This window comes from Trachurus japonicus, chromosome 5, assembly GCF_045865225.1.
Source record: "Trachurus japonicus isolate A0001 chromosome 5, Traja_1.0".
NCBI classification, from domain to species: Eukaryota; Metazoa; Chordata; class Actinopteri; order Carangiformes; family Carangidae; genus Trachurus; species Trachurus japonicus.
Genome location: NC_140911.1, coordinates 19378647 through 19403407, shown reverse-complemented (window position 1 = coordinate 19403407; position 24761 = coordinate 19378647). Strand labels below are relative to the sequence as shown.

General features: G+C 38.2%; 1 protein-coding gene across 1 annotated transcript; it reads right to left on the bottom strand.

Moving 5' to 3' along the window:
• Window positions 1-1069: 1069 nt before the first annotated feature.
• Window positions 1070-20047, bottom strand: tgm8 (transglutaminase 8). The gene is made up of 15 exons (XM_085778045.1): window positions 19976-20047; window positions 16714-16884; window positions 15826-16071; window positions 15618-15736; window positions 14583-14711; window positions 13383-13560; window positions 11116-11251; window positions 9433-9542; window positions 7958-8073; window positions 7694-7820; window positions 6607-6743; window positions 4286-4460; window positions 4004-4167; window positions 2652-2785; window positions 1070-1304 (listed from the first exon to the last, which is right to left on the bottom strand). Exons 1-15 carry the CDS (start codon window positions 19986-19988, stop codon window positions 1157-1159), a joined length of 2103 nt encoding a protein of 700 aa, XP_085634171.1. The 5' UTR covers window positions 19989-20047; the 3' UTR covers window positions 1070-1156.
• Between the last annotated feature and the right edge of the window lie 4714 nt (window positions 20048-24761).

Here is a 24761-nt window from a genome sequence, read left to right as displayed (position 1 = left end):
ATCATTACCAATAGAGACATAAAGATAAAACAGGATTTTCAATAAATATTTCATCAATAGATTAATTAAAAGCAGAAATCAGTGTAGCCTACACTACAGGACACAGCATGTAGTCCTTTATTTTTTTTTTTAACCATGTGGAGGCACCATAACACCAGCTAATTTAATCTTTCAACAGGAAACTACTTGTGCCACTCCACTGTGGAGCTACATACATAACTGGAAACCTGCCATCTGAGTCTGTTGCTCTAGAGATGTGACAGATGTTTTTGAGTTCACATTAAAACACCTGAGGAAATGTAGGGAAGAGTCTAACAGGTGTTACAGGCAGATTACACTGGTAACACTATGTCACAATGTAATGGATGCGGGATGCAACAACAGCACAGCCACTTCCTATGATTCAGGTTCATTTCTTATCCCATTAGGACGAGACCTTCCTCGAGTACAACAACACTATTACGTAGCAATGTGTTGCTCAGCTACAGTAATAGTGTCTTAAACATTGCAAAACATAGATTGATAACAAAAAAAATAATGGTCTCTCTGAATGAAGTCAAAGTAAAGTCATAATTTGCAGACTTTGCTTTCTTTAAGTGTTTTTTTTTCTTTTTTAACATACAGTTATGTTCATAATAATAGCATTTTAGCTGAACAGCCTATCATTTTCTGCACTTCTTTATAGGTTTTCCCCTCTTTTATTATTAATTTCTTAATCAAAGAATGCTCTTCTTCTGAACAGTGTCTTGAACAACCCATTTTACTCTGTTTTTCAAGGACAAATGCACAGCCAGCATATGCAGCATCAGTTGCCTTGATCCACCTGTTTAACACCGATTTTTTTTCACATAATCAATGACCTCAATAATTGAACCTGGCACTGCTATTTTTTTGAACACGCCCCTTTCACTAAATGATTCAGTTTCACAGAATCAGCAGCATGCACGTCATCCCTGTTGGGTCTGTTGGTTTTCTACACCTTTACTAAACCTTCTAGAAAAAGTTGAAATTCTAACAAAATCAGTGATTTATCTTGCAAGTGATGTCGGACTGCTATTATTTTGAACACAACTGTACATAAACAAAAGATAAATTATATTTTTTGCCTCTGAGTAAAGCTGATGACTCTTGTTCAGCGGTCCTGACTCCTGAAGACTCAGGGCAGGACGAGGACGGAGCAGCTGGCTTTGATGTTGCTGAAGGCGGAGCAGTCGAAGTCCACCACCATAGTCCTCACTCCGGTCTTGTAGGGAACGAAGCTGAACTTGACACGTACTTGTTGGTTTTTGCGCAGATTTGGAAGCCTGTGGACGGCACAGACACAGACACAGAGGGTCATCAAAAAATCAAAGTCACACAGTTGTCATCATGGTCTTATAATTGTCTGAACAGCTTTTATTTAGGATGGGTGTGATGAACCCTCTGGTAGAGGGACATCAAGTTATAAATCAGGTCCAATATTGTTTCACTGACACTGCACTGCTGGTAACCTTTGTTTTGATTGTCACAGAATGAAACAGGTTCACTTTACAAATCGGATTCACTAAGTAAAAACTTCATACCTTGGTACTTTGACAGGGTATATACAGGAATCTTGAAGTTAATTCTAATACCTTTTTAAGACATTTTCAAGACCTTCTCAATATTTTTTAATACCTCACTGCCACTATGATACAACAGAATTCAACATAGGCTGGGATAATAAATAAAAGGCAGAGTTTATCAAAAAAAACAAACAAACATTGCTCCACTCTCAAAAAACAAAAACAACAATCTTCTTTTCTTTTTTATGTACCGGTTCATCTTTGTTTTTTAATAAAATGAATAAATTCACACACTTTTACAATGTTTTTTAGGACTCAAACTCTTGGACAGCTAATTCAAAAAAATACCTTCAAAATTTAAGACTTTATAAAGTCGTGAGAAGACTTTTTAATACTTTTTAAGGGTCTTAATTTTCCCAAAATTGATTTATCACCTTTTAATACTTTTCAAGACCCCGCGGATACCCTGTTTGATACAACCTGATAACCTCTAACCCTAACCTGTACATACAGATGTAAATTTATTCTGATATTTTACTATTCTTAATGCTTTCTGTTTTCATTCACATACTGTATTATGGATCATACTGTATTTCTATTGTCTTTTTTCATCGTCCTTTTATTTGTTATTTGGTATAAGCACAGCTACATCCCTTTAGTGAAAATTGCTCTATAAATTAAGCCACTATTGCCATTGCTATTATTGTGTGCATAACAGAAACCAGACAGAACTTTCTATTTAACACATTTTAATTTAATTTGATTTTATTCTTTTATCAAGACATGTTCTCAACATTTAGCTGGTGGCAGCAGTATAGATTTTAAACTGTTCAGGCCTCAACAAAAAAAAACTGCCTGGGGGTTTAGCTGCCTGAGAGAAAGCCCAAAAAAACATTTTTTTAAATTTCAAATTTTCACTTAAATATAGAAATAAAAAGAACTAAAAAACAAAACAAAATAAATGAGAAATAATCTGAATTTTTGCACACAGTTGTAAATGATCCACATGTTTCCCTTTATCTTTCCCTACCAAGCAGTTACCCATACACAGATGTATCATGAATGGAATTTCAATATATGAAATTTCTGTATACATTACACACACACCTGAATTGAGGGTCCTCTCTTATCAGTCCACTTCCAGTCAGGGTCGCTGTGCAGCCCGTCAGGGTCTCATCAACCGGGTTCCTGAAAACCACCTCTGCGACCGCCTCCTGGTTCACTCTGATCTGACTGGCCATCTGGGACAGTAACACACACGGTTTAACACAACCAACCTGCAGAAAACTACATGACCCATCAATGCAACAATGTTCTCTCTCGTCTCATGACCGTCAACACAAAGACTTTATGTGTAACCAACAGATACATCACCTTTAAAATATACAGTTTCAAACATACAATAGAAATATTACAGTTTTTCTCAGTTGCTAAAACACTAAACCCTGTTGTCTGAACCAAATTCTCAGTTGCCTGAACCCACTGATTGAATCAGTCTCTTTTGGCAAAACCATCAGCACTTTTCACCTGTTTAGACTCAACTTACCAACACATTTTCATTGTGATGCAGCTGTGTTGCATAATGCTGAGCACAGGTGGCAAAAGTCAAACACAAGTAAAGCACAAGTTTCACCGGTTGAACACAACAACTCAAAACTGATCACACTTGTGTCCAATGATGTGAGGGCACACATAGCCTAAGCCAGTTCAGGATGAAGTCCTGTGGCCTGATCCAGTACAGAGAAATGATGCTGTGGCTGAGTTGTGCACTTCTCATTTCTATATTTCTGTACTTTATTTTTACATAGACTTTCTGCAGACAAGTGCTAAATGCACAAGATTTCTGTTTTTTGTACTCCTTTTTTTTTTACTATGTACAAGTGCTAAATGCACAGGTTTTTTGTTTTGCAAGAGGAGAAGATGAGAGACGACAGGGTGAAGGAAGAGAGGATGAGGGAGGGATGAACTGGGAAGAAAAAAGAAGAAGGAAGGAAAAGGGGATGAAATGGATGTGGGGAGGGAGGGAGGAGGGTGAAAGAAAGGGAAGGAGAGAAGTGCTACAGTAAATGCACAGGTTTTTTGTTTTGCAACATGCATTTAGCTACAGTGAACAATAAACATTTATTTCTACAGCTTCATGTGCTGAGCTTTGTGTTTTCTATTTTTCTATGTAGTGTTTAGTGGCTGCTCAGTAGTGTTTTTAATTTTGATTGACTCGGGGCACGATTTGACAACATAGTTCAGTTTTGGGCACCAGATTGAACTGTTTTGAGGTGAAAGTTTGGTTTTGCAAGAAGAGTCTGAGGTTTTGTGAATGTAGCTTGAAAATTGGGGTTTGTGTTCACAGTTTAGAGAAAAGGAGAGAAGCTTTAGAGAAATGTGTCTTAGCAATCGAGAAAAACTTAATGCCCATCATCAGGTGACAGGTGAGTATCTAACAGCTGATTATTTCTACTGACGGTGAGGGAAATGGGAGGGTCCAGCAGCACGACGTCGTCCTCTGCGAGGTATGTGCTGTCCGGGTTGTTGTTGTCTGTGACCACAGCTGAGATCTTCATGCTGTCACGCAGCAGCATGTGCCTGTGGTAGACCGAGAACGGGACCAGGACTGGGATGACCAGAGCTGGAGGAGGAGGAGGAGAAGGAATGAGAGAAGAGGTTTGAAACGGGTTCACCCTGTTTTGATGATAACAGGGTTTAAAAAAAACTCGTGGCATTTGTTCGGCCTGAGGCAGACTCACGTTTCCCAGGCAGGAGCGTCTCTTCTTTCACCTCTTTCAGGATATTGGCGGCTGGTCTGCCGTTGTACTTCATGGCCTGGACACTGATGTTGATGGACAGCGGCCTGGCGTCAACACTCTTACTGGTCAGCACCAGTTTCAGGCTCACGTCCTCACCGTTCACCGGCGTGGACACCTGCAACATCACAGAAGACATGGTTGGAGGGGTGACCTATGATATCTTACATACAATGATCAGGGCCGTTGCTAGGAATTCTGGGCCCCCTTAAAGAATACTAAAGTGGGCCCCTCCCCCTAACTTTTCCTTTTTTTTTTTCTTAGACTACGTATGTATTATCGTTTTTTATTTAGCCTTCTTTGTTTTGATGCTAATGCGGCATTACACTGCAAAAACTCAAGTATCTTACCAAGAATATTTGTCTTATTTCTAGTCAAAATGTCATTTCTAGTCAAAGCAAATCTCATTCTACTTAAAATAAGACACATCATATTAGAAGCAGCTTGTTTTTAGACACTTTTTACTCCTTTCAAGCAGATTTTCACTTGGAATAAGTAGAAAAAATCTGATAGTGGAGCAAGTTTTTCTTCCTTATTACAAGCACAAAAAACTTGCTTTCTCTGGCAGATTTTTCTATTTATTGTGAATTTCAAGTGAAAATTTGTTTGAAACAAGTGAAAATTTTTAGGTTATGAGTCTTATTTTAAGTGGAAAGAGATTAGTTTTGACTAGAAATGAGACATTTGGACAAGAAATAAGACAAATATTCTTGGAAAGATGTTGAGTTTTTACAGTGTACTATGAGTATTAGTCAGGGTCTTACACAGAATAAATCAGTCATATAAAGATTAGACTACTGGGGTCTTTTATGGGCCCCACTGGGCGCTGGGCCCCTAGAGTTATCATCACCTTTCTCCCCTATACAACGGCCCTGACAATGATATGAGCTGGTTCAATTCAGTTCAATTCAATTTTCAATTTTTATCTACAGTATATAACACCAAATCATCATAGGCTATACAAACATGTTAAATCGCATTACATGCTAGAAAACATTCCACCATAAAATTGTCTGGTAGTTTTTGGAAGGTCCTACTGCACAGTGATTTGCATGGTTAATTAGTAAAGGTAAAGGGACAGAAAACATCCCTTCATTCATCCTTCTCTCTCCTGACAGTCTCTGTATCTGTGATGCGTTGGTTTACACAGAAACAGTCAGTTCAACACTTTAACCTGTGCTGCTTCACTAGAGCTGCTGGACAAAAAAAGCTATCTTATGTTTCCATAGCCCAGCCTGTTAGCTAAGCTCTTGACCTCTTCATTTGCTCAACATTAGTCACTGAATGAAATTGTTCAAAAATACACACTTCATTCATTCATTCATTCAATTACAACCTGGCCTGCTACATCCATGGTTTGGGCTAATATTACTGAGCTGGATGTTTGTCTGATGCTGCGTCATGTTCTTAGGCTAACCGTAGTAACTGTTCAATGATCTGCAGCTCTCTAAACCAAAAGATGTGAGACTCATTTTCTCAATGTGGCAATTAAGTTAACAAGTAGCACCTGATGTATGTTTTGTAGCACAAGTTGCTGCCCCCAAATGATTTAATAACAGGGTATCCGCGGATCCTTAAAAAGTCTTAAATTCATGTATCTAAAATTAAGGCCTTAAAAAGTATTACATTTATTAGAAAATTCTAAGATGGTCTTAAATATATAATATATAATACACAGCATCATTATGTATGCACTTAAACTTTTATATGAAATAACAGGGTGTCCGCGGGGTCTTAAAAAGTCTAAACTTTGAAAATCTAAATTTTAGGCCTTAAAATGTCTTAAATTTGTTGAATTATTGTGTTCAAGTCTTAAATAATTTTAGTCTCACATTTGCCCCTTAAAAAAAATACATGTGTGAACCGGGAAAATCACAAAAAATAATTTCTTTTTGTGCCCCCAAATAGTTTACTTTAGGCGTGCTCCTTGGGAAAAATGTTATGGTAGAGCCCTCGCTACCGCAAATGCTCAATAAAATGCTCCTGCGACACTTCATTGTGCTTTATTGAATGTATTTTCAACTACAAACAAGCCTAACACACAACTTATAGCCTACATTGCAATCAATTTCTAATTTTGTGACTCCGCATTTCTTTTGTACATTTTTTATTTGTCATGATAGGTATTAAATTTCATCCATAATGGTCTTAAAAAGGTCTTAAAAAGTCTTAAATTTGAGCTGGTGAAACCTGCAGAGACCCTGAATAATATAAGCAATGAAACGCATGATCCATTGTTGTAAAGGGAAGCTCTGGGGACATACCTCCTCAAACCTCATGATCACTGGCGGCACTGGGAGGATTTCTTCATCAGTGGATTCCCCACTCTCATCCACACCGTTGCTTCCATTGTGAAGATTATCCACAGCGTTGTTAAAGACGGTCCTCTCCTTCTTTGTACCTGTAAATGACGTGAACTTGTTTATAAGTCAACCAGAAGAGGCACTAGAGGAGTTTACCACCATCTGGATTTTCACATGTGGTATTTGCTGCCTCCTGTGTAGCTACCCCAACTGGTGCATTGTGTTTTCAGGTGTTAGAGTCTGGATGGAGATTTTTTTAATTTGAAAACATTTTGATATAAAAACATCAGGGCCGGCCCCTGGCATAAACACTCTATGTGGTTGTTTAGGGCCACAGCCGTTAGGTGGGGGGCCACATGATCAGAAAGGTACCGGGGTTCATCAAGTCATTTAAACATCCTGAGGTCTGCACGTGCACGCTATGAGCTTTATATGTAATGTGAAGTCAATATTCAGCTTCTTTTATCTCACATTTGAGACATTTGGTGAAAATAGAACGGCAGAATGACAACATTTGTGCTCAAAAAGCAATCTTACAAAATTTCATTTTAGACTTGTTTTCTACACTTATCTATTACTGTATTCATATCCTATTTCAAGCACCAAAACAGTTCATTCTCATGACTGAAGGAGTGTTTTCACAAGGGATTTGAATTTTTTTCAAAAAGCAGACCTCAAATTTCCAGCATTTGTCCTAAATTATTTCTTTCTACAGTGTTCTAGGACAAACTGGCCTCAGTGTGCTTACAGCGGAGGTTCTAATATTTAGACATAAAACACTGGAGTATTGTTACATCTGCAAATATCTTAAAAAGATTTAAGAAAATATGTAAAAGTCGAGAAAATGGCCTCAAACCTCAGAGGGCATAAACACGTCTGTATTCAGTTTTAACCAGTGATTTGGTGTTTGTGCTTAGAGTGCAGGGCCACAAACAAAAACCTTGTTTAGGGGGGCCACCAACATCCTAGGGCCGGTCCTGAAAAACATCATCATGCGGGTGTAGCTTCAGGGCCGATCAGCTGGGGCGTGTGTGAGTGATGGACCTACCCTCTTTGTGCTTGTAGAGGTGGGTGACGTCCTGCCTCTTGTTGGAGTTCAAAGCCTTGGTGGAGATATTCTGGCCCACTCTCTTTGTGTCAGAGTAGATTTTCACCTTTGAGCCATTAGCTCCAATCTGGAGACCACAGGAGACCACGTGATGAGACAAAACAGGGAACACACAACATGATGTTTAACCAGCTGTAGCATAGCCTACAGCTGAATTTTTACTGTGGCTGTCCCACTGTGTGATGGTTGTATGTGCTCACTGACCAGCCAGTCCACACAGTCGGCATTGACCTCAGCGAAAACGAACGGGATGTCATATTTGAGGTTGGTGTCTCCTTTCAGGACGGCATCGACGGGGGCGGGGCCGCAGCAGTAAACACCTGCACAGGGTCAAACACCACATGTTAGCTTAGCTATGCAACAGAACAACATCGGTTTACAAACCTGCTGCACTGATGCACTCTTCTTTTGTATTCTTGTAATGAGGAAACCTGTGACCTCATTTCTTTTCTTTTTTTCTCTTTTGTTCTGGTTGATATCGGATAACATGTCTATATATTGTCAGGGAAGTTCAGTGAGCCTATTGCTCCCCAGAGGATGAACTTTCCTGTTGAGTTTTCACCAAATTTGACATGTTTAAAACCACTCCAAACCAAAACTAAATCTCTCATCTGATCTGATAAACATTTTTTGGCATCGCTGTCTACAATAAGTTCATGTTCAGTAGATGGTTCATTCTCAGACTCCACAGTACAAATGTATTTTAAATAATCTGAAACTAAAATTCCCTCCTCATAGTGACATGCCTCCTCCATAATAACATATTGTGTTGAAATCATGACCATGATTTGTGAAGTCATGACCAGGGCCGTTGTATAGGGGAGAAAGGTGATGATAATTCTAGGGGCCCAGCGCCCAGTGGGGCCCATAAAAAACCCCAGTAGTCTAATCTTTGTATGACTGAATTATTCTGTGTAAGACCCTGACTAATACTCATAGTACACTGTAAAAACATCTTTCCAAGAATATTTGTCTTATTTCTTGTCCAAATGTCTCATTTCTAGTCAAAACTAATCTTTTTCCACTTAAAATAAGACTCATTACCTAAACATTTTCACTTGTTTCAAACAAATTTTCACTTGAAATAAGTAGAAAAATCTGCCAGTGAAAACATGTTTTTTGTGCTTGTAATAAGGAAGAAAAACTTGTTTCACTATCAGATTTTTTCTACTTATTCCAAGTGAAAATCTGCTTGAAAGGAGTAAAAAAGTGTCTAAAAACAAGCTACTTTTAATATGATGAGTCTTATTTTAAGTAGAATGATATTTGTTTTGACTAGAAATGACATTTTGACTAGAAATAAGACAAATATTCTTGGTAAGATACTTGAGTTTTTGCAGTGTAATGCTGCATTAGCATCAAAACAAAGAAGGCTAAATAAAAAACGATAATACATACGTAGTCTAAGAAAAACAATTGGAAAAATTAGGGGGAGGGGCCCACTTTAGTATTCTTTAAGGGGGCCCAGAATTCCTAGCAACGGCCCTGGTCATGACCATGACCTTGCCCTTTGAATACCAAACTCTACCATACCATTTGTGCAAAATCTTCAAATGTTACTGAGATATTGTGTATGTTTGAGATATTTTCCAAAATCCCTGCTGGTCTGACACTGAAATCGCTGATCAGAGGTCAGTGTGTGATAATCATGCTCCTCAGGTGAGACCCTTGGTCCTTACCGTCGCTCGTCTCCTGAGGGGTCGGGTCCAGAACTTGCCACCCATCGTATTTCCCTTCAGCTGACAGGTCTGGACGTCTCATCCATCCCTCCACCCACACATGGTAGTTCCTACGACACAGAACAACATTCACAGTCTGAGTTAAACACTACAGAACCGATTCTGAAGAACGAACGCCAATATCTTTAAATAGAGCACCGATGCAGACACAACTAAAATGATAAAGGACAATTGTAAGAGCCGTATTGCTTACAATAGTTAGTAGTTTTCCTTTAAAATGTGGAATTGCTCCTTTAATTATGCTGCTGATGACATCACAGTAGCTTAGCTCTCAGACCAGGTTAAGCAGCCTAAGGAGCAAGACAGTTTTTTGACAGTACCTCAGAGCGAATCTTGTAACTTTGTTTTTTGCTTTTTAAGTAAAGTTATTTTTTGAACGGAGTTACAAGAGGACTGCTTAATAGCAGCGGTAAAGCAGAGTAGGCTGAGGAAGAAAGATTGCCGCTACAACAATAATACAATAATTTTGTTTGTTTGTTGAGATGCCTCCTACAAAATGAATCACTTTTACAGCGTGTCAGTCCTTTAGCCTCGAGATTCATTGTTTCTCTGTCTGTGCCTTGTAAAACTCTGAACACACCTGTCAACCAGTGCAATAAAACCAGCTGTGACAGTAATGATAGGGTAAAAGGTATTTGGTACATTCTTAAAAAGATGAATGGAGATTTCTTTCTTTGGTGGAGAAAAACCTGTTGATGATGATGGCTGCAGGCTTCTGTTGTTCAGGAACTCTTGACATTGTAGCAGAAATTATCTAAAGCATCTGAAAACTGCGCTGCACCCAAGCTATGCTGAAGGTGATGAAGTAAAACGCCGCCGGCGCCGACATGATTTATGACCTTGACTGTCATCACACCACACCTTTGATCTGACATATCAATGTGTGTTTTAATGCCAGGAAAATAATTATTTACTTGTTTTAAGTGTGAAGACACTAACACTTGGCACTGACTGATAATTAGCAGAATCAGATGTTCAATATGTAGGATATATAGGGATAGTAGCATTTTTTTAAAAGTGGGGTTGTATGATCTACAAATAGCCCCTAAGTACTTTAATTGCAGTAGAAGACTCTCTGAGCTCCTCCCGTTAGCAACGCCAGCCCATAATAGCCCTGCCCAGAGATTTACAACATACAGTGTTGTGAACAGACCCAAAGAAACGGCCTATTTTCGCGGCCTAAAAGAGGTTTTACCTGAAAAAAAAATACACAGTTCCATTGTTCGCTATAATATAATTTTTTCCAGCCCCTCAAAGTGCAGGAAAAACAGTTTTTATTTGGAGCTAACCAACTCACGTATCCCTCCGCCCAGGGTTAGTTTTTTTTTTCAAGTAAAACCTCTTTTAGGCCACGAAAATAGGCCGTTTCTTTGGGTCCATTCACAACACTGTATGTTGTAAATCTCTGGGCAGGGCTATTATGGGCTGGCGTTGCTAACGGGAGGAGTGTAGAGAGTCTTCTACTGCAATTAAAGTACTTAGGGGCTATTTGGAGATCATACAACCCCACTTTAAAAAAAATGCTACTATCCCTTTAAATGAGATGTTTCACAAGGGAAAATGGGAAGGGCTCAGGTGTGTGTGTGTGTGTGTGTGTGTGTGTGTGTGTGTGTAGCGTCTCACCAGATACTGTCCCTGGATGGCTTCTCTCTGACTCCGTAGTCAGCATGGTAAACGTCGATGAGCAGGTTCTCGTTGTTGTCGTGGGCTGATTGGAAGTTGCTGATAACACGGCAGGGGATCCCCAGCAGACGCATCACTGCAGCCGGACACACAGGTCGAAGAGTATTTAGAGTGAGTGAGTTCTTACTGCTTTTTAGGCAAATCTCACAACATATATTAAGTTTTGTTCATCTTAAATTGAAATGTTTTGTTTCTATTAGGAGAAGTTCATTTTCTCTACTTTATATTAAATGAGTCAGAGTTCTTTTCACTATTTTTGTTGCTGCTGTCAGTCAGCACCTCCCCAACGCTGGTTGTCCGCTCCCACCTGGTATCTTTTGTTTCTATTGGTAACCATGTTTCACCACCCACCCTGGTGCATGGGGTTTCTCAGGGATCCATTCTTGGACCCATTATTTTTTCTTTATATGGTTACAGAATACAATGTTTGTCCAAGTCATCATGAAAACCCAACCAGTTTGTCCAACTCAAAACAATGCCTCACTGCCAATAAATGGATGTTCAGTCAGCTTCAAACACATTTCTCAATGAACCGTCAATAAACAATGTCTCAGAACAAACATGCCATTTAACAAGCTGTAACTCTGTCAGGCTGTTATTAATAGACTTGTATTACAGGGTTCACAAAAATCACTTTATAAACAAGTGCAAAGCATTTTACTGGAGCTGCAATACCAGATAATGTGTGTATATATATTACATTATCTTTTCAATACCTTTGTGATGTGATTACTAATTACCGTCCCTCCACATGGGCTTTATTTTAATGATCCAGAGTGCACATGCAGTCTGAAGTGACACAATGACACAAGTGCACTGGGGTCATGGTCAACAGAAAAACAGTCACTGTGACAGGTTGATGTTTCAAAACGGTTAAACTTAATCACTTAAGGGAGTGTTTTGGGTGTAACTTTCAATAAATCAACCACAGCACCCATTTCCTTTAAAGCCAGGTGTGATACGCCCTTGGCATATTGATATCATAATGCTGTGATGTGTATGAGCCACCTCATTTTAAGACACCTCATTTAAAATTGTAACCGTTCCGGTCTGAAATTGGCAGATATGCATTAGTCATGCTTTTCGCAGGGCACTCATTCACTAGTCATCCATCCATTGTCTATAGGTCTTATCCATGCAGGTTCATGGGAAGGCTGGAGCCAATCCCAGATGATATAGGCTGAGGGCGGGGTAGCTAGTTACACCCTGGCAGACTGCAGCACTATCTATCTATCTATCTATCTATCTATCTATCTATCTATCTATCTATCTATCTATCTATCTATCTATCTATCTATCTATCTATCTATCTATCTATCTATCTATCTATCTATCTATCTATCTATCTATCTATCTATCTATCTATAAGAATCATCAGTAATAAACCTTTCCGTGAGCCAACCAACTCACTATTTAGTCGCCTGAACATTTTGAAATTCAGGGACTTAGTTGATTACATTACAATACAAACCATGTACAAAGCAAAAAATAAACTTCTTCCTCCAGATATCCAGAATCTGTTTAAAATGAAGGATTCCAGTTCTAACCTGAGAAGACCACTATTATTTGAGAAACCAAAGACTCGAACTACTGTAAAAAATCACTGTCTTTCTGTTAGAGGGGTTAACATCTGGAATAATTGTCCTGAAAATATTAAATGATGCTGTACTCTAGTCAGCTTTAAAAAACTTTATAAGAACAACATAATTTCTCGTTACAGTATGGAAAATTAAGTTCAATGATTTTGTACTATTTTGGGTTATGCGCTGTGTACAATTCTTTATTTTGTTGTGATCAGAAATTTAAGTGTACTGATTAACTTCAAATGTCTGTGATCTGATCCTATTGTATTAATGCATATATATATATTTTTATTTTATTTTATTTTAATTTTTTAAGGTAAAAGGGGTAGGGGTCTATAAGCTTTGGCTTCAACCTACACCCTTTCGGTTATATAAGCTTGATATACCGAAATAAATAAATTCATCTATCTATCTATCTATCTATCTATCTATCTATCTATCTATCTATCTATCTATCTATCTATCTATCTATCTATCTATCTATCTATCTATCTATCTATCTATCTATCTATCTATCTATCTATCTATCTATCTATCTATCTATCTATCAGACAGGCGACAGTGCTGCTAACCACTGCACCACCTGCACAGAAAACAAGAATAAATCAAACAATTCACTCTTACCTGAACACATGACTCCAGCGAACACCCAGCATTGCCCGTACCTGACCGGGCGGCAGTAGGTGTTATACCACCGCTGGAGGATGGCGTGGCTCCCGTTCCAGTGAGAGGGTGAAAAACCGCCTGCAAACGAGCTCCCCCAGTTCCCCTTCACGACACCCGAGTCGTCTTGACTGTTGATCTGAAAGAAAACGAGGACAAATCAATTTACCCACATCACCCTGAGAGCGATAAAAAAAACATCCAGTGTTTTCATTAACTCCCAATGGGGGTCATTCCTATGTTCCCACATTTCTAACTTTTGTTGTCACTGAAAATTAGGCCCTATGTTCCCACAGCCCTTTGGTCCCACCATTGGTTGGGTTTAGGCAATGAAGAAAGGAGTTGGTTAAAGCAGAAGTAAGTGATATATTTGTGTTAATATAAGTCTTAAATAGTTGTATCTTCCGACAGCAATCACTTACATAGAGTGTTTGGACCGAAACACGGGTCTGTCAGTCCCTCTGCTCTGCTCTGAGCCCAGGAGAAAACATTTATCGTATCCTACAAGTTTTATCCAATGAGGAGAGAGAACGGCATAAAGGGGCAGTCCTCTCTGTGTGTGCAGCCAAGGGATGCGCCTGAATGTGGTGACGTAGGGACGAGGACCAATAGATCCATGACGAGGGCGGGGACTGCTAACTCCATCGGCTGACAAGAAGTTATGGTGCGTTCAAGGCAACTCGTAACTCGTGTTTTTCCGACCTGTGAAGTCGTACCAGTTCGATCTGGTACGAGTTCACGGGTCGGAAGTTACGAGTGGCCGTTATAGTGACTTTCACAGGTAAAACAGGTCGGAGAAACACGAGTGGGTTGCCTGGAACGCTACAGAATCGTAAGTTGTGACTTGAAGCTGTAATTTACGGTTTCAAAAGCCTGCCTGGAACGCAGCATTAGCCAAAACCACCGGATCGCTTACTTCTGCTTTAAGTTTAGTAAAAAGACCAGGTAGAGGCTAGACAGGCCAGATAGATTAGAGTCCAGAGGGAACATAGGCACGCTCCTCCCAATGTATTTGACCTGTGACTGAACAGTGAAATTTGTTGACGACTCTCGAGGACAGTTCTAAATTGTGAGACATCATCAGTGCAGGATTTTGATACACAACCATCAAAAAGTTACCAAAGACTGTTACATAAAGACCATGAGGTCCTGATGTCCTACCATGGCGCTGATCACACGACCCACGTAGACGGGGTTACAGCGAGCGGACACGTCGTCAGCTGGGTCCAGCAGGTGCTTGCGATTCACGTCCAGTATCTTCAAACAAATCTTCACCATGTCGGGCTCAAACTGGATGAGGAAAAAAAAACCAGAGCTACTGATTATAATGGCAGCAGGACCGGCCCTAGGATGTTGGTGGCCCCCTAAAACAAGATTTTTGTTTGTGGCCCTGCACTCTAAACACAAACACCAAATCACTGGTTAAAACTGAATACAGACGTGTTTAAATTTGGAAATTTGAGGTCTGCTTTTGGAAAAATTTCAAATCCCTTGTGAAAACACTCCTTCAGTCATGAGAATGAACTGTTTTGGTGCTTGAAATAGGATATGAATACAGTAATAGATAAGTGTAGAAAACAAGTCTAAAATGACATTTTGTCAGATTGCTTTTTGAGCACAAATGTTGTCATTCTGCCGTTCTATTTTCACCAAATGTCTCAAATGTGAGATAAAAGAAGCTGAATATTGACTTCACATTACATATAAAGCTCATAGCTGCACGTGCAGACCTCAGGATGTTTAAATGACTTGATGAACCCCGGTACCTTTCTGATCATGTGGCCCCCCACCTAACGGCTGTGGCCCTAAACAACCACATAGAGTGTTTATGCCAGCGGCCGGTCCTGCCTGTGGTGCATGTCTGTGAGTAGGCTAGCCCCTTTGAAGACCCGAGGATAGTAAACTCAAGACATTCCCGTTCAGTCTGGTTTTTGACCATGATTGTCTGAATTGCTTACATGAAAGTAGCCTAATGGAATAACAACAGTTGGGCAAACAACATAAAAACTGGGTGATTAACAACTAAATATTGAATAATTAAGATAAATATCTTAAAGGCCTTTTTGAAAGCAAACTCATGTGATTACTGTAGCTGTAGTAGCCTAATTGGTGGAAAAGAGGATGGTGTGTGTGTGTGTGTGTGTGTGTGTGTGTGTGTGTGTGTGTGTGTGTGTGTGTGGTTGCGGGCCCGCGCACCTGTGCATAGTCCCAGGCCAAAGGAGTGATGTAATTTCCACTTCCTCTGAAGATGATTCCCTGTTCGTTCATCACATACTCTGCTCGTTCCGTCTCATCAGGCAGAAACACCCAGTCGTCTGCAGGCAGGAGGAGAAGTTCACCAGTAATTAAGATGAATGCATGAGGCATCGAACTAACAGAAAGACTGTTCCAGTTACACACATACCAGGACACCAGGGGTTGAAGAGCACCGTCATCTTCACCAACAGCTCCTCCTGCCTGTGTTTCAGAGACAGCTTGTACTCTCCTATGGGGGCGTCAGCAGGGGGGGTGATGGTCAGAACCACGGCCGTCTGTGAGAAGCTCCTTTGAAGCTCCGCCTTCCACGCGGCCTTCGCTGATGGGGGACGCCGCACAAAGTCTGGGATACCGAAGCGCGACAGTGTCCCCCGCTCCTCAGATGGAAATTCACCTTTAGAGAGGGACAGCAGCCTTTATCCATCTGTTACAGTGTGATTCCATTTCATTTTACTTAATGATCAAATCTTCCTATATAGTATCTTGATATATCATGATGATTGTGAATATTGTGAATATAGCCCTTGTAGACTTCTGGAGAGATCAGGGATTCAAATATTCAGTCGCTGCATTCTGGCTTTGTAGAGTAGCATAGTGAAAAATATTCAAATCTTACCAAGACTATTTGTCTTATTTCTAGTCAAAATGTCTCATTTCTGGTCAAAACAATCTCATATACTTAAAATAAGACTCATCACATAAAAAGCAGCTTGTTTTTAGACACTTTTTACTTCTTTCAAGCAGATTTTCACTTGAAATAAGTTGAAAAATCTGACAGTGGAACAAGTTTTTCTTTCTTATTACAAGCACAAAGAACTTCCTTTCACTGGCAGATTTTTCTACTTATTTTAAGTGAAAATTAGTTTGAAACAAGTGAAAATGATCTAAAAACAAGTAAATGTTTAGGTGATGAGTCTTATTTTAAGTGGAAAGAGATTAGTTTTGACTTGAAATGAGACATTTTGACAAGAAATAAGACAAATATTCTTGGAAAGATTTTGAGTTTTTGCAGTGAGAAAGATTTCAATTGACTGACCAGTCTCTACAGTGATTGTTATGTGGTGCAGGTCAGGATTGAAAGCCTCGGTCAGGTGAAGGGTCACGGTGAAGGGCTGGCCTCGTCTCACGATCAGCTCGTCCACTGAGATTTCACTGGTGCGATGCTCAGTGTTGTTGGTTTTACTCTGGAGGTCCAGGATCTTCAGGACTGAAGTGGTTGAAGGGAAAAACAAACAAACACAATTACATCAATGACTGAGATGAGCTGAATTAAAACAGGTTATATGTTCAGTTTTGTCCACCATCTGATCTACACAAGTATGTAAACATGGGTGAGATGTTTGCAATGTGAACTCAAGTCTCTAAAGGTCACATTTAACAGATAATTGCATGAGTGAAAGTCTGACACTGCCCTGGCACTGGGCCAGGCCTGGAAAGCTGAGCTGAGGGTGTCAACCATGGTACTTAGACTACTAGAGACTAAGGTGTGTAAAATGAAAATGTGACTGTGTCATCTAGTAATGCTGGCAGAAACTCAGGAGGGTGCGGCAAAGAAAATAAATGCCGACATGAATGTGGAGAATAAATCTGTGTCAATGGGGCAATGACAGAACATGTAGCAACACTTCAGTCCTCCACTCAGAAACACAATCACACAGCTAATGAAACCAGTTTGGGCTGCAATTAAATATATGGAATATACTGTATTACTCTTTAATCTGACACAAAATGTATCCGTCACTGGTCTGAAGCAGGGCTAGCTAAATTCACCATGTGAGGATATGCCCAAAAATACATTCAAATTCATTCCTCATTCATGCCAGCCCTTTTAACTGATGTAGGAAAAACAGACACCACAAGTCCTGCAGTCAAGTATTGCATTTGGGATGCTGACAAATCATTTGTAAAGCAGAACAACAATTTGGTGAACAAGATTTGAATTATATTCAAAAAGTATTAAAATCTTTAAATTGAAATGATCTTCATCCAGTACTTTCAGTTTTGGATTATGGAGATTTTATATATGGATGGGCAGCCAGTACAACTCTAAAAACACTCGATGCATTATATCACTCTGCCTTCAAATCCATTACAAGTACAAGACACACACACATTGTATAAAAATATGAAGCCAGCAAACCAGTTTCTGTTTTTCTTTTTTTTTTTAAGACCAAGGCTTCTTCTCCTTATCTCTAAGCCTTACTTTCTTGGATACAATACACCCACTCATGGCTCACCTGTCATATCTGTGACACATGAGTGATCTTCACAACTATGGCCCACATTTTTGAAATTCATCTAAAATGTTTTTTAGTTAACCTCTGTAGTTCCCTTCACACCATTTTAAGGTTGTATTGCAGAGCTAATTAATTTTTTGTTGTTCTTCTGGTATTGCGTATTTATTGCTTTCGCTCTGCACCTTTTTCTTTTCAAATGATTGTATTTTATAAATGTATTTTTTCTTTCTTTTTAACTGTATGATTTCTGTATGATGATGTATGTATTATTGTGAATAAGGGTTTCCTATCAGGGGTTTTTCAGAAGATTAAATAAATGATGATGATTTTGTTATTTCATGTTAAAGCTGATCACTATGGGGAGACACTGATATGAGCTCTCGTGTTATCACAGTTTAGACTATCGTGTTGACTTTGTTGCTGTCTTAGTCTGATTAAAAGATTAAAGACTAACTCCATGAATAACACTGCAGAATTAAAATGGATTACAGATGAACAACAGGAAGAAATAAGAGGAGGGAAACTCAAGACTTGTCAATCAGAAAAGAAAAAAATACAGGATGAAAAAGTTCAGTCGTGGATGTATAGGCTACTCATCATGAAAAATTGAAGGGCTCGGAAGACATGTAATTTGGCCAACATCTTTCCAAGAATATTTGTCTTATTTCTTGTCCAAATGTCTCATTTCTAGTCAAAACTAATCTCTTTCCACTTAAAATAAGACTCATTACCTCATTACCTGCTTGTAATAAGAAAGAAAAACTTGCTCCACTATCAGATTTTTTCTACTTATTCCAAGTGAAAATCTGCTTGAAAGAAGTAAAAAGTGTCTAAAAACAAGCTGCTTTTAATATGATGTGTCTTATTTTAAGTATAATGAGATTTGTTTTGACTAGAAATGACATTTTGACTAGAAATAAGACAAATATTCTTGCTAAGATACTTGAGTTTTTGCAGTGTAATGCTGCATTAGCATCGAAACAAAGAAGGCTAAATAAAAAACGATAATACATACGTAGTCTAAGAAAAAAAAAAGGAAAAGTTAGGGGGAGGGGCCCACTTTAGTATTCTTTAAGGGGGCCCAGAATTCCTAGCAACGGCCCTGGCAGCTCCACAGAAACATGCTCACTGAATGGCTGTGAATGGTGTTGGAGATCAGGTTGACATTAGTCATGCTGAATCAGAGGAGAAAACAACCTCACTTCTCTGAGACTTTCTCATCAAAACATGATTCAGTGGCTTAGAGTCAATACGTCTGCATGTAAGGCCGTCAATGCACTGCAAAAACTCAAAATCTCACCAAGAACATTTGTCTTATTTCTAGTCAAAATGTCTCATTTCTAGTCAAAACAAATCTCATTATACCTAAAATAAGAAACATCACATAAAAAGTAGCTTGTTTTTGACCGTTTTTACTTATTTCAAACATATTTTCACTTGAAATAAGTAGAAAAATCTGACAGTGGAGCAAGTTTTTCTTTCTTATTACAAGCACAAAAAAAACTTGCTTTCACTGGCAGATTTTTCTACTTATTTCAAGTGAAAATTAGTTTGAAACAAGTGAAAATGATCTAAAAACAAGTTAATTTTTAGGTGATGAGTCTTATTTTAAGTGGAAAGAGATTAGTTTTGAATAGAAATGAGACATTTTGACAAGAAATAAGACAAATATTCTTGGAAAGATTTTGAGTTTTTGCAGTGTGAGCAGGGTGAAGTACTATTAATTAATGAATCAAGGCTTTCTTTCAAACATGTGAGTACTATATAACACATAGCACTTTGGTCAATACAACAACATCATTAACATAATCACATTTATGTTCACCTGTATTGATCATTGAAATCAAACATAACTAACTTGCTTTCCTTTCTTTCTATTTTGTCTTGATTTAGCTGCTTGGCAACATCTTAATAAACCTGGTTCAGATTCTTTATTTTTGAGTTGTATGCAAACATTATTAGCCTATATATATATTAAACCAATATATCATTATTATCCTACTACAAACAGCTGGACAAGACAATGAAGATAACACAACAGTAGGTTAAGAGGGTACTCACCAGATAGGGCCATCTCTGCAGTTGTACGTAGATATAGAAACAGTAGAACAGTATCTGGTAGCTTCTCAGCTTCACACTGACAGGTTACACATCCCTGATGCCTTTTAAAGCCTCAGCAGCTCCACACCCCCGTCCACATTCAGGTGGAACTTGTCTGACTTGTGTTCACTGTTTTTTCAAGAATTTTTTCAACATAAACTCTTATATAAATACATTACATAAATACATTTTAAATAAAACATTTAAAGATTTAACCTCTTCTAATAAATGATTGTGACAATGTGATTTATTCTTGATAGATAAAGTGTATATACTGTATTTAAAACTTTATTGATCAATCTCTTCGAGAGAGTTTGGTGCCAAATCACACACTAAGTGGATCAACAGTTTGGAGGTGTGTTCTTCACCTGCGATTATAGTTTTTATTCTTTGAACTTGTTGATGAAACATTGTGGTCATAACACACTTTGATTTACTGTTCTCATTGAATGTGTCACTCTGAAGACCTACCTTTTTAGCCTTGCTTTTAACTGACTCGTACTATTTCTATTATTCTGAAACATGCATTTAAATTTAATTTATCTTATTTCCTTATTTATTTGTTTACTATTATTATCTTTTTTATTCTATTTTAATTCACCCATTCTTTTCTCTATTTTATCCCACTACATCTGCTTATTTTTACCTAGTGTCTTTCTCGTCTTCTCTTTTTATCTATTTTACCTCATTTGATATAGTATCTCTCTTATCCTCTCATTTTATCTATCTTATTTCATTTTACCTAGTGTCTTTCTCGTCTTCTCAATTTTATTTATTTTACTTCATTTTATTTAGTGTTTTCCCCACTGCAAATGAGTGAATATTATATAGCGTTTCCCCGATAAAATCCATTGTTCTAAAATTATTGTGTGAATGTGTTTGGGAATTTATGTATGTCTCCCTAACATGTGTTCCCTATGTCTCCCAATATGTGTCCCCTATGTTGCTTGTTTTTAACATGTAAAGCACTTTGAGCTGCCATGGGCATGAAAAGTGCTATACAAATAAAGCCTGATTGATTGATTGATTGATATGACGTTTATTCATTAGGTCTAGAAAAGACCGTAGACCTCCAACTGGTGCATGTAAGGTAACGTGAACAAGTGGGAATAGGGAAATGTATCAACTGAGATAAAAACTTGTTTGTTGTTAGTTATGATCAGTCCAGTGACAAATATGACTCAGCTACTTAATTTCCTTCTGCAGAAATAATGATTATGTAACAATCCAGGGAACTTCTCTCTTCTCAAATGCTCATTAAGCAATTTGTGTCTAATTGTTGGGTGGATTGTACGTCGATGTGCACGTCACGAGGCAAACACACACACAAACACACACACACACAGGTATTTTGATGTTGCAGTCAACTGTCAGACATTGTTGCAATCTTTATGCAATGTCGTCATTATGTGATCCATATGTTAATTATCTTTTCTTTTCCTTATAGGAACTAAATACTGAGGTCATGCATGACAAAAGCAGAAAAAAAGATAGATAATTAAGCACCAACAAAAAAGTTAAATGTGGGTGTGTGCTGTAAATTATACAGTAGGTAAATTGTTTCATCTTAAAGTCAGTATTGCAGTTATATATCTATCTATTTATTATTTGGATAAATATGTTCAAATGTAAATATATTGAGTCTAATAAATAAATGCTATTGAAAGAATGGGGTCAAAATATTTCGACTTATTCACACCTTTTCGCCATACTAACTGAGTGTTAGACTGATATCTGAAGTATTATTTAACTATGGATTCACTGCTATGGAATTTTAAACTGCTGGTTGTTGAGCACTGAGCAGGGAGTGTGCAGAGGGATTGGTTTCCTGATACATAATTAACACATTGAACTATTACAGCTGCACTTTTAAAAATATGATCATTCATTGCAATGACTTGTGCACAACTATCAAAGGCCTACAAAAACATAATGAGTTCTCTTCAAGGCACTGGCTTCTATAGTCATGCAGCTCAATCAGGATCAGCTATTATTTTTCTTGAAAAAACTGGATGTTTTTTTGCGATATAGTAAGTCACAGAATCGGTTGACATGCTTTCACCTAGAGACTTGATTTAAACTTTAAAATGTAGACCAAAGTCTGGTCTATTGATATGGTTTTCCATGCTCTGATTGATTCTATAGTTTTTATTGTTAATTTTATATTGTGTTACTGTTCAATTAATCATGATCATTGTTGGAGAAATTATGAGATTTTAATGGGTGTGATATATCAGCTTGCTCGGCAGGGCTGCTCTGGCCACTCATGGTCTTCTTCTTTTTCTGTACGTTTTTTATTTTTAGATTTCGGTGGCCTTTATTGTGACAGCACAGTATTAGAGACAGGAAAGGGTTAGGGTTAGGGCTGTGGCTAGGACTTTTACATGTCCTCTCACAGGTCTGGAGCTCTGGCAAGCAGCTTCTTTAGCCATCAGAGGACAGGACAGGCTTGGTTTCCTTCTGTTCTTTATTTTTCCTCAGAGGCACATTTCCTTGACATGTTGTACCTTGTTAGCTCACCTTCTGAATGGAAGCTGAGGGTAAATAAGAGATGGGCTGGATGGGCAGTGTTTTCTTCTGTGCGACATCTCTCGTTTGTCTGTTGTTTCTAAAAATGGGCTGCATGCATTTCTCATTCAAAGACCAGTTTGATGCATGGGACACGTAGTGATGTGCAGATCGATACTGAAATATCGATACTTCCGATACCAGGTCTGTGTGCTCTAGAATCGATACTCAAATGAAAATATCGATACTTTTGATACTTCAGTCATTAGTAGTTATGCATATCATTAACAGAACACAGTGGAAAGTAACTAAACTATTCAGATCTGGTCTAAATGACACGCGGTTGGTAGGAACTACTTTTTCTTCCACCTGCTCACAAAGTCAGTCTGTGTAGAGTCGATGGCGGAGCGGAAAGGAGTCAGGTGTGGAGCTATTTCAGTGCCACAAACAGTGAAGACGAAGTCTGTAATATCTGTGCAAAAATTATAAATAATATTATAAATGAATGAATTAAAAATATATATATGTTTGTTTATCATATTCTTATTTAATTTATGGTTTTATTATTTTACTTATGTTTTAGTGTTTGAAACACTATTTTCGGCTGTATTCTAAACGTGGCCACTACCTCAATATAGTTCAGAGTTTAAAATAAATACGTTACTCTGAAGTCTTGCATCCTTAGGAAGCTATGACTTGAAATACACTACTTTTTTTTATTTTATTAGATTTACCAGGCACATTAGGTGCATTTGCACAAAGTATCGGTATCGGATCGGTATCGCCGATACCAGCCTGAATTTTACTCGGTATCGGATCGGAAAGGAAATTTGTGGTATCGAACATCACTATGGGACAGCATGTACGTGGAGCTAGTAGGCTATTTAACTTTAGCCTCAAGTGATAGGCACCTGTAACTGTCACCAGCTGTTATGTCACAGAAAATCACCATGTTTGCATCACGGTTGTGAGGGTGTACAGGTGTGTGGGTGTGAGCAGTTCAGGTGTTCTCGTTAACTGTGACTCAACATAAGGAAATAAGTGTTGAACATTTTGGATTCTTATTCTGAGACACCGAGGTGTCATGCCTTGTTGAACGTCAGCGACACAATGATGCTACTAGACAGGTCACACCCTAACCAGGGTGTCTGCAGGTTTCAGCAAGTCAAATTTAAGACTTTTTAAGACCTTTTTAATGCCACCTTGAATGAAATTTAAGACCGAAAAAAAAAGAATTGAAAAATCCTATAAATATAAGCGATGGTTGGGGATCCCACTGTACTACGACCTCACTGACAATCAGTCAAGTTTATTGTCTGTTATTAATAAACAAACTGATAATCAATACAAAATTAGAAAAAGCACCAAGGAAGAAAGGAAGGAGTCTGTGCGCGACTGACAATGAAATCACTCACAACTTTTACTCAAGGACAAAAAAAATTGGAAAAATTAGCAGTTCTAAGTATTGAAATGAGTACCAGAAGGCTGAAGGAGGGCAAACAGGTGCATCTCAGTGAATTAGAATAAATGTAGACAAAATGTAGGGAAAAAAAGACCAATTTAAAAAAGCATTTTTAATATGGAAATGTTTGCTTTCTAAGTTTGTCCATCTATATGCTCTCAATACTTGGTGGGGGCTTTTGACTTGAACTACTTGAAATAGAGTTTTCCATGTTATTCTGGTGCATCTCAGTAAATTATTAGAATATATATTCTAATTTATTGAGATGCACCTGTATACCTGCAAACTCAGAAGGGGTGAAAAAGTCACCAAAAATGTGTGATTTTAACACATAAATGAAGCATTCTGGTGTATCATTTGTTTCAGATAAAAAAAAGCACATTGAGTGACTGAGGTTCCTATCATTGTAAGACAACCAGGCAAGAGTGGCTGGAGTGAAACTTAAACTGAACTCAGAGGACAGCAAAAACAAATGTCATATTTTAAATCTAGGGGTCTGGACCAGCCATTCAAGGACCCGTTTCTTCTGCTGGGAAGAATGCGGAGAACTTTAATCCATGAATTTAAGACCATTGAGTACTGTATTTAAGACCATCTTAGAAATTTCTGATAAATTTAATACTTTTTAAGGCCTTAATTTTAGATAGCCTACATGAATTTAAAACTTTGTTAGGATCTGCGGATACCCTGCTAATGATAAATCAGTTGTTTGGTGATGGAGGTAAGCCTGCCTCCACAATCACGTATGGACTCTTAATCTCTGCTGGGGCAAACATA